Genomic DNA, 17,366 nt, shown 5'->3' on the forward strand with positions numbered 1-17,366 from the left:
CTGTTATTGGAGATTATTATTGCCAGGCAGTTATGTGGTGGAACTGTTACTTGTCAATTGTCTGCCTGAGTCTGGATATTGTCTAGATCTCATTACATTTGACCATGAACTACTTCAATATCTGGGGAGTCGCGAATGGTGCTGAATGTTGTTCGATCAACAGCAGACATCCTCACTTCTGAACCTTGTGATGGAGGGAAGGTCATTGATGAAGCACCTGAAGATGGCTGGGCCTAGGACACTACCGAACTTCCAACTACCACAACCATCTTCCTATTTGCCAGGTAGGACTCCAACCAGCAGAACATTTCCCCCCGATACCCATCGCTTCTAGTTTTTCTAAGATTTCTTGATTTCACACTCAGTCAAATGCAGACTTGGTTTCAAGGCCTTCCGCTCTCACCTCAACCCAGGAATTCAGTTCTTTTGCCCAGTTTTGAACCAAGGCTGTAAGGATGGTAGGAGCCTGGTAGAATCAAAACTCAGTCAGCAGGTTATTACTGAGTATGTGGTGCTTGATAGCACTGTTAATTACACCATCCATCACTTTAATGATGACTGAGTGTGGACTGATGAGTAGTAAATAGCCGGATTTTAATTATATTTTGTAAACGGACATACCTGAGCAAGTCTCTACATTAGGAGAAAGTGAGGACTGCAGATGCTGGGGATCAGAGTCGAAGGGTGTGGACCTGTAAAAGTACAACCAGTCAGGCAGCATCCGAGGAGCAGGAGAGTCGACGTTTTGAACATACGCTCTTCATCAGGAATGAGTTCCTAAGGGAACTGAGAGATAAATGGAAATGGGCGGGGTTGGGGGGGAAGGTAAGTGGCAAGAGGATTGGTAAATGGTGGTGGGTGAAGGTGAGAGGTCGGAAAGAAGGGTGAAGTGAATAGGTGGGAAGGAAAATGGACAGGTAGGACAGTTCAAGAGGGCGGTGCCGAGTTGGAGGGTTGGAACTGGGATAAGGCAGGGGGAGGTTAAAGTGCTCGGCCACAGGGCAGTGGGGTTGTTTAGTGCATGCGTCCCAGAGATATTCTCTGAAACGTTCCGCAAGTTGTCCTGTCTCCCCAATGTAGGGGAGACCACATCGGGAGCAACAGACACTGTAGATGATGTGTGCGGAAGTAAAGGTAATTTTCTGTCAGATGTGGAAGGATATTTTGGGCCCTTGGACGGAGGTGAGGGAGTAGGTGTGGGCGCAGGTTTTGCACTTCTTGCGGTGGCAGGAGAAGGTGCCGGGGTGTAGGGTGGGTTGGTAGAGGCCGTGGACCTAACAAAGGAGTCACAGAGGAAATAGTCTCTGCAGAACCTGGTAGAAGTGGGGAGGAAAATACATCACTGGTAATGGGGTCTGTTTGTTGATGGTGGAAATGGCGGAGGGTGATGCTTTGTATGTGGGGGTCGGCGGGGCGGAAGGTGAGGACCAGGAGGATTCTGTCCTTATTGCGATTGGAGGGGTGGGGTTCAAAGGCAGAGGTGTTGGCAGTGGAGGAGATGCGCTGGAAGGCATCATCAACTATGTGGGAGAGAAATTGCGGCCTTGAAGAAGGAAGCCATCTGGAATGTCCTGTGGTGGAATTGGTCCTCCTGGGAGCAGACGTATTGGAGGTGGAGGAATTGAGAGTGAGGGGTAGCGTTTTTATAGGCAGTAGGGTGGGAGCAGGTGTACTCCAGATAGCTGTGGCAGTTGGTGGATTTGAAGTGGATTTCTGTGTTGAGTCTGTCATCGGAAATGGAGATGGAAAGGTCCAGGAAGGGGAGGGAGGTGTCCAAGATTGTCAAGATGAACTTGAGGTTGGGGTTGGAGGTGTTGGTGAAGTTGATGAACTGTTCAACCTCCTCGCAGGAGCATGAGCTGACACCGACACAGCCATCATGGGCGGCACGGTGGCACAGTGGTTAGCACTGCTGCCTCGCAGCGCCAAAGACCCGGGTTCAATTCCCGCCTCAGGCGACTGACTGTGTGGAGTTTGCACGTTCTCCCCGTGTCTGCGTGGGTTTCCTCCGGGGGCTCCGGTTTCCTCCCACAGTCCAAAGATGTGCAGGTCAGGTGAATTGGCCATGCTAAATTGCCCGTAGTGTTAGGTAAAGGGGTAAATGTAGGGGTATGGGTGGGTTACGCTTCGGCGGGTCGGTGTGGACTTGTTGGGTCGAAGGGCCTGTTTCCACACTGTAAGTAATCTAATCTAATCAATGTAGTGGAGGAGAAGGTGGAGAATGGTGCCAGTATAGCTGCGGTAGATGGATTGTTCCAAATAACCGACGAAGAAGCAAGCGGAGCTGGAGCCCATGCGGGTGCTCATGGCTATCCCTTTTGTCTGGAGGACGCTGGAGGATTTGAAGGAGAAATTGTTGAGGGTGAGGATCAATTCAGCCAATCGAATGAGTGTGTCAGTGGGGTAGGAAGAAGTGGAGGGCTTGGAGGCTTTCGTCATGGTGGATGGATGTGTACAGAGATTGGATGTCCATGGTAAAAATGAGGTATTGGGGGCCAGGGAAACGAAAGTCATTGAGGACAATTTTGTACATTGTTAAGTAGATGTCAGTGTTAGAACTGTACTGGTTCATACTCTCCACTCCTGGCGCCATCCCTTACTGCTGCAAGAGCTGTAAAACCTGCACCCAAACCTGCCCACTTAGCTCCCGTCTCAGGCCTCAAAGGATCCTTCCACATCCGACAGAGATCTTTCTGCACATCAAAATATCTCATCAACTGTGTCTGTTGCTCTTGATATGGTCTCCTCTACTGTGGGGAGACAGGTTGCCAACTTGCAGAACGTTTCTGGAAAATACTGGAACAGGGGTGATATTTTTGTATGGCTTGTGAATTAGTCAAGAGATGGAAATAAACAGGTTATTCTCAGGGGGGCTGGCTGTAAATCATGGGGCAGAAGTGGGAATTGCAAATGCTGGAAATCAGAGTCAAGATTAGAGTGGTGCAGGCAGCATCCGAGGAGCAGAAAAAAGCCCTTCATCAGGACTGAAACGTCGATTCTCCTGCCCCTCGGATGCTGTCTGACTTGCTGTGCTTTTCCAGCAACACTCTAATCTTGACTGTAACTCATGGGCTACCACCAGAAACAGGGCTGGGGCCACAAATGTCAACAATCTGCATAAATCATCTTGATGCAGGGACCAATTGTAATATTTCCAAATTTGACTTTGACAAACTAGACGGGAGCGTGAATTGTGAGGAGGCTTCAAGTAGATTTGGACAGAGAACATCATCTGGGAATAATGTGGATAAATACACTGACGGGGGCGGGGCCGATGCGGGGGCGGGGCTGGGGCGGGGCTGACGGGCCGATGGTTGCGCGCGCACGGACGCAGTGTGCGCGATGACGTAGGGTGAAGGAGGCGCTGCAGGAAAATGGCGGCATCGAATAACCCGCGGAAATTCAGCGAAAAGATCGCGCTCCACACCCAGAAACAGGCCGAGGAGACGGCCGCCTTCGAGGAGGTGATGAAGGACCTGAGTATCACCCGGGCAGCAAGGGTGAGTCAGCGCCTCCGCTGGGGCAGGCCCGAGCCGGCTGCAGCTGTGAGCTTGGGATGCAGCAGGGACTCTAGGCTCAGGCTTCGGGCAGCCCAGGCTTCAGGCTCCGAGCCGTGTTTACAGGCGGCAAGGGCCCGCGGTTCTGAAGCTGTTGAGCCGTAGTGGAAAAGCCTGGGCCCTTTCCTGAGAGCTGTGGTGGGAATGAGTCCAGCGGCCCTCCAGCCAGAGCCCGTCCCCTTCATTTCCCTCCGGTAGCTGGGCTCTCTGCTCACCTGGCCCTGGGACTCCGCTCTGGGATTCGCTTTAAAAACCTCTCCGCGTTTCAATGCTCCTTTAAAGCGACTCCTTACACCAGCATCAATATTTCTTTGTGGATCTCTGTCAAACCTGATCTCTGTATTTGACATCCTGTGAAGCGCGTTGGTCTGTGTTGGAGTTTGCAGGATGATTGTACGAATGAGTTACTGATCCCGTTTTCAGGGCTGTTTCATTCAGAGATTCCGTATGTGTTTACCAAGGGTCTGCATTGTAATTCACTCACTCTAACAAAAGGGCCTCACTTTGCTGATAAGTTATGCTATTTTTCTGAAGTTAAATTTCTTGTTTTTATATTCTAAACTCGTTTTTAAAATTATTGTAGCTAATGCATTTGGATTTCTTGGGTATGGTCATTGGTTTGTTTGATTGTATTGAGCGAAACAGGTTGCTTTATCTCCAGATGGAAGGATACAATAAGATGTGTAAACATATTCTCCGATCTAGTGATTGGTAGAGTTTGTTGACAGTGAAAGAGATTGTACTGTTTTCCTGCAAACCTGCCACCCAGTGAGATAACAGATTTTGTTTGTGTCAGGCATTAGTTCGATTTTTGACTTTGCGTTGTCAGAACTTCCACATTTCTGAATGGTCGTTTGTATTTCAGCAACAAACAAAATTTGCATTATTATAATTGATTTTGAGTGTGTAGTAAATCCAGTATGATCATAGATGATTAATTTATCAGTCCTAATGATAAACCGTGATGGGTGTAGAGAATGGAATAGGCAGAGTGGGTCTTATCCATTCTGTGAACGGGCATTGACAAGCCAAATTTTAGGATAAGTGCCCGAAGAATGACAGGGACAGGTGGAAGAGGCCATTCGACTTTTCAAACTTTTCTTTCTATTCAGATGGATCACAGCTGATCTAAACTCAACACCATTAATCTGTCAAGCTCAATCAGTATATTTTTAATCAACTCCAAGCAGAAGTTTATAAGACTGTAAATGACATGGATAGAACATAGATAAATACAGCACAGGCCCTTCGGTCCACGATGTTGTGCTGAACATTTGTCCTCGCTTAAGCACCCATCCATGTACCTATCCAATTGTCACTTAAAGGTCACCAATGATTCTGACTCTGCCACTCCCACAGACAGCGCATTCTATGCCCCCACCACTCTCTGGGTAAAGAACCCACCCCTGACATCCCCTCATACCTTCCACCCTTCACCTTAAATTTATGTCCCCTTGTAACACTCTGTTGTACCCGGGGAAAATGTCTCTGACTGTCTACTCTATCTATTCCCCTGATCATCTTATAAACCTCTATCAAGTCACCCCTCATCCTTTGCCGTTCCAGTGAGAAAAGGCCTAGCACTCTCAGCCAATCCTCGCACGACCTATTCTCCATTCCAGGCAACATCCTGGTAAATCTCCTCTGAATCCTCTCCAAAGCTTCCACATCTTTCCTAAAATGAGGCGACCAGAACTGCACACAGTACTCCAAATGTGGCCTTACCAAGGTCCTGTACAGCTGCAACATCACCTCACGACTTTTGAATTTAATCCCTTTGCTAATGAACGCTAATACACCATAGGCCTTCTTACAAGCTCTATCCACCTGAGTGGCAACTTTCAAAGAGCTATGAACATAGAGCCCAAGATCCCTCTGCTCCTCCACCTTACTAAGAACCCTACCGTTAACCCTGTATTCCGCATTCTTATTTGTCTTTCCAAAATGGATAAGCTGACACTTGACGAGGTTGAACTCCATCTGCCACTCCTCAGCCCAGCTCTGCATCATATCTAAGTCCCTTTGCAGCCGACAACAGCCCTCCTCACTATCCACAACCCCACCAAACTTCGTATCGTCTGCAAGTTTACTGACCCACCTTTCGACTTCCTCTTCCAAGTCATTAACAAAAATTACAAACAGCAGAGGACCCAGAACTGATCCCCGTGGGACTCCCCTTGTAACTGGGCTGAATATTTACCATCTACCACCACTCTCTGACTTTGACCAGTTAGCTAGTTCTCTATCCAACTGGCCAACGTCCCACTATCCCAAGCCTCCTGACTTTCCGCATAAGCGTACCATGGGGAACCTTATCAAATGCCTTACTAAAATCCATGTACACTACATCCACTGCTCTACCCTCATCCACATGCTTGGTCACCTCCTCAAAGAATTCAATAAGACTTGTAAGGCAAGACCTACCTCTCACAAATCCGTGCTGGCTGTCCCTGATCAAGCAGTGTCTTTCCAGATACTCATAAATCCTATCCCCCAGTGGCCTTTCCATTACTTTGCCTACCACCGAAATAAGACTAACTGGCCTGTAATTCCCGGGGTTATCCCTATTCCCTTTTCTGAATAGGGGCACAACGTTCGCCACTCTCCAGTCCCCTGGCACCACTCCTGTTGACAGTGAAGACGAAAAGATCATTGCCAACGGCTCTGCAATTTCCTCTCTTGCTTCCCACATAATCCTAGGATATATCCCATCAGGCCCGGGAGACTTGTCTATCTTCAAGTTTTTCAAAATGCCCAACACATCTTCCTTCCTAACAAGTATCTAGTTTACCAGTCCGTTTCATACTCTCCTTTTCAACAATACGGTCCCTCTCATTTGTAAATACTGAAGAAAAGTACTCATTCAAGACCTCTCCTATCTCTTCCGACTCAATACACAGTCTCCCACTACTGTCCTTGATCGGACCTACCCTCATTCTCGTCATTCTCATGTTTCTCACATACGCATTAAAGGCCTTGGGGTTATCCTTGATCCTCCCCGCCAAAGATTTTTCATGCCCTCTCTTAGCTCTCCTAATCCCTTTCTTCAGCTCCCTCCTGGCTATCCTGTATCCCTCCACCGCTCTGTCTGAATCTTGTTTCCTCAACCTTATGTAAGCCACCTCCTTCCTCCTCACAAGACATTCAACCTCTCTCGTCAACCAAGGTTCCCTCACACGACCATCTCTTTCCTGCCTGATAGGTACATAACATATCAAAGACACGTCGTATCTGTTCCACATTTCCACGACATCCTCCCCTGACAGCCTGTGCTCCCAATTTATGCTCCTCAGATCCTGTCTTGCAGCATCGTATTTACCCTTCCCCCAATTGTAAAACCTGCCCTGTTGCACGCACCTATCTCTCTCCATAACCAAGGTGAAAGTCACAGAATTGTGGTCACCATCACCAAAATGTTCACCCACTAACAAGCCCATCACTTGTCCCGGTTCGTTACCAGGTACCAAATCCAATATGGCCTCCCCTCTGGTCGGACAATCTACATACTGAGTTAGAAAAGCTTCCTGAACACACTGCACAAACACCGCCCCGTCCAATCTACTTGATCTAAAGAGCTTCCAATCAATATTTGGGAAGTTGAAATCGCCCATGACTACTACCCTGTGGCTTCTGCACCTTTCCAAAATCTGTTTCCCAATCTATTTCTCCACATCTCTGCTGCTATTGGGGGGCCGAAAGTAAACACCCAACAAGGTGACTGCTCCTTTCCTATTTCTGACTTCAGCCCATACTACCTCCAAAGGCAGATCCCCCTCGAACTGCCTTTCTGAAGCCGTTATACCATTTCTAATTAGCAACGCCACGCCCCCTCCTTTTTTATCACCCCCCCCCCCCCGTAATCTTACTGAAACATCTGTAACCAGGAACCTCCAACAACCATTCCTGTCCCTCTTCTATCCACGTTTCCGTGATGGCCACAACATCGTAGTCCCAGGTACCGATCCACGCCTTAAGTTCACCCACCTTATTTCTGATACTTCTTGCGTTGAAGTATACACACTTGAGCCCATCTCTGTGTCCGCAAGTATTCCCTGTCAGTGCTACCTTCTCCACAGCCTCCCTACATTCTTGAACATCCTGAAAAACAGTTAACCTACTTGCTGGACTACAAGTCCTGATCCCATCCCCCTGCCAAATTAGTTTAAACCTCCCCCGAAGAGTGCTAGCAAACCTACCCCCCAGGATATTGGTGCCCTTCTGGTTCAGGTGCAACCCGTCCTGCTTGTACAGGTCCCACCTTCCCCAGAATGCAGTCCAGTTGTCCAAATATCTGAAGCCCTCCCTCCTACACCATTCTTGCAGCCACGTGTTCAACTGCACTCTCTCCCTATTCCTTGCCTCACTGTCACGTGGCACCGGCAACAACCCAGAGATGACAACTCTGTCTGTCCTAGTTTTTAGCTTCCAGCCTAACTCCCTGAGCTCCTGAATGACCTCCCCACCCCTCTTCCTACCTATGTCGTTGGTGCCAACGTGCACCACGACTTCTGGCTGCACACCCTCCCCCTTAAGGATTCTGAAGACACGGTCCGAGACGTCTCGGACCCTGGCACCCAGGAGGCAACAAACCATCCGAGAGTCTCGCCCATGTCCACAGAACCGCCTGTCTGTCCCTCTAACCATAGAGTCTCCTGTAACTAGCGCTCTCCTCCTCTCCCCCTTTCCCTTCTGGGCCTCAGAACCGGACCTCTTGCCAGAGACCCGGTCACTGCAGCTTACCCCTGCTAAGCCGTCCCCCCCAACAGTATCCAAAGTGGTATACTTATTGTTGAGGGGAACGACCACAGGGGATCCCTGCACTGCCTGCTTCCTCCCCTTCCCACCTCTAACTGTTACCCAGCTACCTCTGTTCTCTAGGTAAAAACAATGACTGCAGATGCTGGAAACCAGATTCTGGATTAGTGGTGCTGGAAGAGCACAGCAGTTCAGGCAGCATCCAAGGAGCTTCGAAATTGACGTTTCGGGCAAAAGCCCTTCATCAGGAATAAAGGCAGAGAGCCTGAAGCGTGGCGAGATAAACTAGAAGGGGTGGGGAGAAAGTAGCATAGGGTACAATGGGTGAGTGGGGGAGGGGATGAAGGTGATAGGTCAGGGAGGAGAAGATGGAGTGGATAGGTGGAAAAGGAGATAGGCAGGTAGGACAAGTCCGGACAAGTCATGGGGACAGTGCTGAACAGGAAGTTTGGAACTAGGGTGAGGTGGGGGAAGGGGAAATGAGGAAACTAGAGAAGTCCACATTGATGCCCTGGGGTTGAAGTGTTCCGAGGCGGATGATGAGGCGTTCTTCCTCCAGGCGTCTGGTGGTGAGGGAGCGGCGGTGAAGGAGGCCCAGGACCTCCATGTCCGGCAGAGTGGGAGGGGGAGTTGAAATGTTGGGCCACGGGGCGGTGTGGTTGATTGGTGCGGGTGTCCTGGAGATGTTCCCTAAAGCGCTCTGCTAGGAGGCGCCCAGTCTCCCCAATGTAGAGGAGACCGCATCGGGATCAACGGATACAATAAATGATATTAGTGGATGTGCAAGTAAAACTTTTTTTGGATGTGGAAGGCTCCTTTAGGGCCTTGGATAGAGGTGAGGAAGGAGGTGTGGGTGCAGGTTTACAGTTCCTGTGGTGGCAGGGGAAAGTGCCAGGATGGGAGGGTGGGTTGTAGGGGGTCGTGGACCTGACCAGGTAGTCACGGAGGGAACGGTCTTTGCGGAAAGGGGTAGGGAGGGAAATATCTCCCTGGTGGTGGGGTCTGTTTGGAGGTGGCGGAAATGTCGGCGGATGATTTGGTTTATGCGAAGGTTGGTAGGGTGGAAGGTGAGCACCAGGGGCGTTCTGTCCTTGTTACGGTTGGAGGGGTGGGGTCTGAAGGCAGAGGTCCTTCTCCACTCAAACTTCTTACCTTCCCAGAAGCCTCTGTTGACGACTTCCGGGTTCCCGCTCCTAGTTTGGAAAAAAAACAGACTGCGAAAAGAAAACCGTTAATTTAAACTGGTCTTCGCTTACCTTCCGGCTCCCCTCTCTGTGCGCCCACTGTAGCACTGAGGTCGAAACCTTGGAGATACATGCTTTTAAATCCAACTTTTTACCTTCCCAGAAGCCTCTGTTGACGATAGAATGGAAAGTATGAGGCTTTTTCCCAAGGTGGAGAGATCAATTTTTCGCGGACACAGATTCAGTGCATGGGTGGAGGTTTAAGGCGATGTGTAGAAGGCACGTTTTTCAAATGAGGTGGTGAGTGCCTGGAACATTCTTCCCGAGGATGTGGTGGAAGTAGGCACAATAGCAGATTCAAGAAGCAGATGGACGAATACATGAATAGGAAGGGAATAGAAGGATACGGATCCAGTAAGTGAAGACGGTTTTAGTATAGAAGCGCAGGCTTGGAGTGCCGAAGGGTCTGTTCCTGTGCTTTTTTTTGTTCCAAACCTGAACAGATTTTTGTGGAGTGAATTGGAGATTTCCAATCCAATTAGTTTGAAGAAATCCTTCCTGACAACACCTCAGAAAGGTCTACCTCTAATTTTACTATTTTACATCTGACCCCTTGACAAAATTGTGTTCTTCACTCCTTTAAGAGTCTTAACACCTCAACTGTTCAACGCAAATAGGCCATTCCGCCTATCAAGACTCTTGTCTGTCAATGAGAGAAGATCCTACACTAGTATAATACAAGAAGCCATTTGACCCATTGTGACTGTGCCGATTCTTTTGTATAGTTATCCAGTGAATCTCACTCTTTGCCCCATTGTCCTATAAAGTTTTGAGCTTCGTGTGTTTCTGCAATTCAATTTTCAAAGTTACTATTAAAACTGCTTCTACTGTCTTTTCAAGTAGTAAATTCCAGATCTCCGCCTTCTATCCAATTTTTTAAAAAAGCTTTAATTAAGTTGTATCTGGGTTTTTTTGCCAATAATCATAAATCTGCCAAACCTTCTACCATGAGAGAGCATTTCTTCCGATTAACACTATCAAAATGTTAGGTGACTATGAGCGCCTTTATTAAATCTCTGACCATTTCTACTGTAGGTAACCTTGACATATACAATGCTTCAGCATAACTGCAGTCTCTCATCATTGGTGTCATTCTAGTAATGTTTTTTGCTGCATCTTATCTGAGGCCTTGACAGCTTTGGTAAAATCTGTGTCAGTTCATTATTGAACATAGTCCTCCAACTGAAGCCTAACCAGTGATTTATAAATATTTTGCATTACCACCTTTTTGTTGTCTAATCCTGTATTAATAAAGCCTTCTCAGCTGGTCTCCTGCTACCTTGAAAGATTTATTTATAATTCCTCCAGTTTCTGGATCCCCATTAGAACTATGATATTTAGTTTTGAATAAATAAAAATTGCTTGAGCTACTCAACAGGCCTTGTATCATTTGAGGAGAGAGATTGTTTCAATCAGTGATCTTTCGACAAAACCTGCTGAGCATTTACAGCATTTTCTGGTCTTAATTTTAAATCTCCCACACTCATTTTTTTTAACCAGTTATACAACCACTCCTTATTCCGATTGTTTCATAATCCTTGCATTAACTTCATCTTCTATGCTTTATACTCTATCTATTTTCTAAGATATATTAGGAGCAGAAATTAGGCCATTCAGCCCATCGAGTCTATTCCACCATTCAGTCATGGCTGATAAGTTTCTCAGGAGAAAGTGAGAACTGCAGATGCTGGAGATCAGAGTTGAGAATATGTTGCTGGAAAAGTACAGCAGGTCAGACAGTATCTGAGGAGCAGAAAAATCGACGTTTCGGGCATAAGCCTTTCATTTTCCTGCTCCTTGATGCTGCCTGACCTGCTGTGCTTTTCCAGCAACATAGTCTCAACTCTGATAAGTTTTCCATCTTCATTCTCCTGCCTTCTTCCCCTAACCCTTGATCCCTTTGACAATCAAGAACCTATCTATCTCCGTCTTGAATATACTCAATGACCTGGCCTCCACAGCCTTCTGTGCAGTGAATTCCATACACTCATCACTCTCTGGCTGAAGATGTTTCTCCATCTCCATTCTAAAAGATCTTCTCTTTACTCGAAGGCTGTGCTGTTGGATCCTGGTCTCTCCTACCAGTGGAGACATCTTCCCAATGTCAACTCTCCAGGCCATTCAGTATTCTGTAAGTTTCAATTAGAACCACCCAACTCCCCCCCCCCCCCCCCCACCCCCCAATCCTTCTAATATTCAGTCCTCAAATGTTCCTCACCTGTTAAGCTTTTCATTCCTGGCACCATTATCATGAACCTCCCCGAAACCCACTTCAGGGCCAGTGCATCTTTCCTGAGATATGGGCTCCAAAAATGTTTACTGTACTCGAAATGTGGTCTGACTAGAGCCTAATAGACACTCAGAAATACATTCCTGCTTTTATATTCAAGTCCTCTCAAAATAAATGCCGACATTGCATTTGCTTTCCTAACTACTGACTCAACCTGTAAGTTTACCTTGAGTGAATCCTGGACTAGAATTCCCAACTCTCTTTGCACTTCAGGCTTCTAAATTTTCTCCCCATTTAGAAAATTTCCATACTTCTTTTCTTCTTAGCAAAATGCTTGACCTCTCACTTTTACCGATTGTACTCATTCTGTCGCTTCTTTGCCCACTCTCCTAACCTATCCAAATTCTTCTGCAGCCTCCCCGCCTCCTCAGTACTACTCAATGTTATTTTGTCCTGAGACTGTTGTTTTCCTTTATTGTCTGCTATATTTAAGTTTCTTAGAATTCACAAACTTTGAAATTATATTATGTCCTATATAAGAAATAGGCTCACTCCTGATCCTAATCAGCCCATCAAGCCTGCACCACCATTCAACAAGATCATGGCTAATTACCCAGGCCTCAAATCCTGTTTCAAACCAGTTCATAGTAGCTGTTAAATCACTGATATTTCAAATATCTGTCTACCTCCTCTTTAAATATTTGTAGGGATCTAAACCCCACTGCGATCAGGAATTCTAGATATTCAGTATTCTCAGTGAGAAGAAATTTCTTTTAACTGTAGTTTTAGCTCCTTATTCTCTAATAATATTCCCTAGATTGGGATTACAGCACTAATGGAAACATCATCTCAACATCTACCCTGTCAAGCCTCTCAGAATCTTATATGTTTTAATGAGATCATACCTCATTCTTCTAAACCCTAATAAATGAAAGCTGAACAAATTCCTGATAAATCATCTCCTTTAACCTAGGATTCTCTTTTGAACTGTCTCAAATGCCAGTATGTTCGTTCTTAAATACAAAGTCCCAAACTGTTCACAGTTCTCCAGCTGTGACCTTACCCTGTACATTTTTAGCAAGGCTTCCTATTTTTAAACTGCAACCCCCTTGTAATTCTATTTGCCTTATATTACTTGCTGAACCTGAATGCTAACATTTTGTGATTCATTAATAAGAACACCCAGACCCTACTGCGCTGCACCTTATAGGAGTCTCTCCACCTAAATATTGGTCACCCTGTTGTTCTACCAAAGCGCATGATCTTTCTTTCCTGTGGTATACTCTGTCAGCCAATATTTCTGCCCACTCACTCAACCTATCCATAACCTCTTTCAGTTTCCTACGTCTTCGTTGCTACATGCCTTCCCACCTATTTTGTTAGCATTATACTTTACACTCTGCCCCCTCCTCCAAGTCAAGTGAGCGGTGCTGGAAAAGCACAGCAGGTCAGGCAGCATCCGAGGAGCAGGAGAATCGAGGTTTCGGGCATAAGTCCTTCATCAGGAATCCTTCTCCCCCCACCCCAAAGTTACTAAATAATTGAGGCCCAGGACAGATCCTTGTGGCTCCACTAGTTTACATCTTTTTCAATTCTCTCTTTTGTGTGTATTTACCAGTCCTCAATCCATGTTAATGTTGTTCCCAGTACCTGTTTTGTGCAAAACCTTTTATGTGGCACTTTATCAAATGCTTTCTGTAAATCCAAATACACTACATCTATTGGTTTCCCCTTTATCAACCCTGCTTGTTATATTCTCAAAGGACTCCAGCAAATTTGTCAAGCATGGTTTCCATTACACAAGCCATGTTGATTCTGATTGTGTTAAGCTTATCTAAACATCCTGCTATTTCTTACTTAACCGTGGACTCTAGCAATCTTCAATGACTGATGTTAGGCTAACTGGCCTATCGTTATGAAGTACGTTATCCTCGTGACAGATATTGTTTCAAGATGTTTGAAAGTTGCAACTCAGGTAAATAGTGCGGTGAAGAAGGCATATGGCGTACTGGCTTTTATTGGTAGAGGAATTGAGTTCCGGAGTACTGAGGTCATGTTGCAGTTGTATAAGACTCTGGTCCGGCCGCATCTGGAGTATTGTGTGCAGTTTTGGTCGCCATACTATAGGAAGGAGGTGGAGGCACTGGAACGGGTGCAGAGGAGGTTTACCAGGATGTTGCCTGGTATGGTAGGAAGATCGTATGAGGAGAGACTGAGGCACTTGGGGTTGTTTTCATTGGAGAAAAGAAGGTTTAGGGGTGACTTGATAGAGGTGTACAAGATGATTAGGGGTTTAGATAGGGTCGACAGTGAGAATCGTTTTCCATGTATGGAGTCAGCTATTACGAGGGGGCATAGCTTTAAACTAAGGGGTGGTAGGTATAGGACAGATGTTAGGGGTAGGTTCTTTACTCAGCAAGTCGTGAGGTCATGGAATGCCCTGCCAGTAGCAGTGGTGGACACTCCCTCTTTATGGGCATTTAAGCGGGCATTGGATAGGCATATGCAGGATAGTGGGCTAGTGTAGGTTAGGTGGACTTGGATCGGCGCAACATCGAGGGCCAAAGGGCCTCTACAGCATCTGTATTCTTCTATGTTCTATGTTCTATCTTTCCTCTCATGAGCATTTTGCAAAGCTGTTATCTTTGGGTGTTCATTGTGTCCTCTACCATGAAGACTGATGCAACATATTGGTTTAAAGTATCTCCCATACAAATCCAGTCTAATAATTATGTCAAGGAAGAGCAGACGTCAACGCTGAGGAACACCACTTGCCTGAAGCCTGACAAACAACCAGTTATTGCTGGTTACCATCTCTGGTAATTTTGGAAGTCAGAGTCTTTTACAATTTCTATCCTAACTTCTGTGAATAATTAAAGGTGTCACCCTTCTGGACCCAGTAACTTTTATACTTTGCCTACCATTTTATGTCCTTCAACTTTCATCTATTTTTATCCTACTTGATTTTTGTACTGCTTTCTTTGCATCTACTCCTGGAATTCCTTTACACATGAGCCACTCATCTATTCTCATGCTTTCTCTTTGACACTGTTTCTTCAGCTTAGCACTGTATTGAATTATGAATTATGTTATACATTGTCCGTATCTATCATGGATTGACCAGAAACTGAACAGGACTAGCTGTTTCAATACTCTGACTACCAGAGCAGGTCAAAGGTTAGAAATTCTGCAACAAGTAACTTGCCTCCTGACTTTGCAAAGCCTGTCCAGCATCTACAAAGCACAAGTCAAGAGAGTGATGGAATACTATCCACTCAGAGTCATAGAGCACAGAAACAGACCTTTGGTCCAACTTGTCAGAGCTGACTAGGCATCCCAGTCTGACGTAGTCCTGTTTTCCACCATTTGGCCCATATCCCTCGAAACCCTCCTTATATACAGTATATACGCATCCAGATGCCTTTTAAATGTTGTAATTGTACACAGCTCCACCACTTCCTCTCGCAGCTTGTTCCATACATGCACCATTCTCTGTGTGAAAAGGTTACTCCTCAGGTCACTTTTAAATCTTTCCCCCTCACCTTAAATTTATGCCCTCTAATTTTGGACTCCCCCACTTTGGCAAAAAAATAATATGGATGTTCACCCTGTCCATGCCTTTCATAATTTAAAGTCACCCCTCAGCCTCTGACACTCCGAGGAAAAGCCGTAGCCTGTCCTTGTAAATCAAACCTTCCAGTCCTGGCAGCAATCTTTCTGCAGCCTTCACAGAAGAGCAATGCAGTGGCTCAGTGGTCAGCACTGCTGCCTCACAGCACCAAGGACCCAGATTCGATTCCAGCTGCTGACAACTGTCTGTGTGGAGTTTGCACATTCTCCCCGTGTTTGTGTCAGTTTCCTCCAAGTGCTGTGGTTCACTCCCACAGTCCAAAGATGTGCAGCTGAGGTGAATTGGCCATGCTAAATTGCCTGTAATGTTTGGTGCAGTAGTCAGGGCTAAATGTCGGGAAATGGATCTGGGTGGGTTACTGTTCGGAAGGTTGGTGTAAACTTGTTGGATCAAATGGCCTGTCCCCACACTGTAGGGAATCTGATCTAATCTAATAGATTAAATTAGAATTTAGATTAGAATTGAAAGCAGTATTCTAACAGTAGCCTCACCACTGTCCTGTAGAGCTGCAACATGCCATATTAACTCCTGTGCTCAGTCTTCTGACCAGTGAAGGCAGGCATGCCAAATACCTTTGCCACCCTGTCTACCAGCTTCTCCACTTTCAATGATCTATGCACCTGTGCCCATAGGTCTCTTTGTTCAGCACACTCCCCAGGGCTTGAATGGTATAGCTCCAAGAACACTCAAGAAACTCCGGGTTGTCCAGGGCAAAGCAGTCATTTGATTGGCAGCCGATCCACCACTTGAAGATTTCTTTCCTTCACTGCTAATGTACACTGTACCATCTACAATATTAAATGCAGCAGCCCTGCAAAAGTCTTCCAGCCTACAACCTCTACCATCAAGAAGGAAATGAGAATCAGATACATGATAGCTCTTCCTGTAGGCTGTCCTCCAAGCTGCGTACCATCTGTCTTCGAACTGTAACACTGTTCCTTCGCTGTCACTAGGTCAAAATCCTGGAGCTCCCTTCCTTTAGCATATTTCATGGTCTAACCCCCAAAGACTATTGGATTCAAGAAGGCAGCTCATCATCATCTTCTCAAGGGCCGTTAGGGATGAGGAAATAAATTCTGATTTAGCCAGTGACACTCATTTATCATGAATTAATAAATAAAAATTGATTTAAACACATGTATATCAATACTCATCTAGGGTTCTGCAGCTTTTTTTTTACAATTAGAATCCCTACATTGTGAAAACAGGCCCTTTAGCCCAGCAAGTCTACATCGACCCTCCGAAGAGTAACCCACCCAGATCCATTCCCCTGCCCTATATTTACCCCTGACTAATGCATTGAACGTACACATCCCTGACCTCTATGGGTAATTTAGCATGGCCAATTCACCTGACCTGCACATTTTGGATTGTGGGAGGAAACCCATGCAGACACAGGGAGAATATGCAAACTCCACACTGACAGTCGCCTAAGGCTGGAATTGAACCCGGGTCCCTGGCTAACCATTGAGCCACTGTGCCACCCCCCTTTTGATGCTTGCCTTTGCACTTCATGGTAATATATCAACTTTATACCAAAATTGTCGACTTTTAATTCTTCTATTAATCAGTTTCTGGGTTTGCTTACCAATTTTTGATATCCATCCGTAACTATTCTAAATCTGATACCTAGTCCATATTTCAAACATGTTTCAGTCATCTGTGCTACTTAACTCTGGCTGAAATTGAAAATGCTCCATTTTGAGTAGTTGCTTGTGCCCTGCACTCTGTAATTCTTTCCACCTTCCTTACAACTCTGTACTTTTCTTCCTATTCCACATGTTAAAATAGGTCTTACTGCTTAAGGACAGACTGCTTTATTATCTGAGGTGTCATTAGTGGTGCTAAATGTTGTGCAATCATCAACAAACATCCCCTCTTCAGATGAACAGTAGGTTGTGGATGCAACAGGTGAAGATAGCTGGAACTAGCCACTACCCTGAGGAACT

The 17,366-nt window shown here is 46.1% G+C and overlaps 1 protein-coding gene across 4 annotated transcripts in view; it reads left to right on the plus strand.

The window, feature by feature from the left end:
* Positions 1-3,362: 3,362 nt before the first annotated feature.
* LOC122565518 (CREB-regulated transcription coactivator 1-like) overlaps positions 3,363-17,366 on the plus strand; it is a 158,355-nt gene continuing 144,351 nt past the window's right edge. For all 4 annotated transcript variants that reach the window (XM_043721564.2, XM_043721565.2, XM_087975865.1 and 1 more), the window contains exon 1: positions 3,363-3,500. In XM_043721564.2, coding sequence (XP_043577499.1) covers positions 3,375-3,500 — 126 coding nt within the window. In that variant the 5' untranslated portion in view covers positions 3,363-3,374. The remainder of the gene's footprint in view (positions 3,501-17,366) is intronic.

The sequence above is a fragment of the Chiloscyllium plagiosum genome, unplaced genomic scaffold (genome assembly GCF_037043375.1).
Source record: "Chiloscyllium plagiosum isolate Xiang-an unplaced genomic scaffold, Cpla_swu_hap1 HiC_scaffold_28, whole genome shotgun sequence".
NCBI lineage: Eukaryota > Metazoa > Chordata > Chondrichthyes > Orectolobiformes > Hemiscylliidae > Chiloscyllium > Chiloscyllium plagiosum.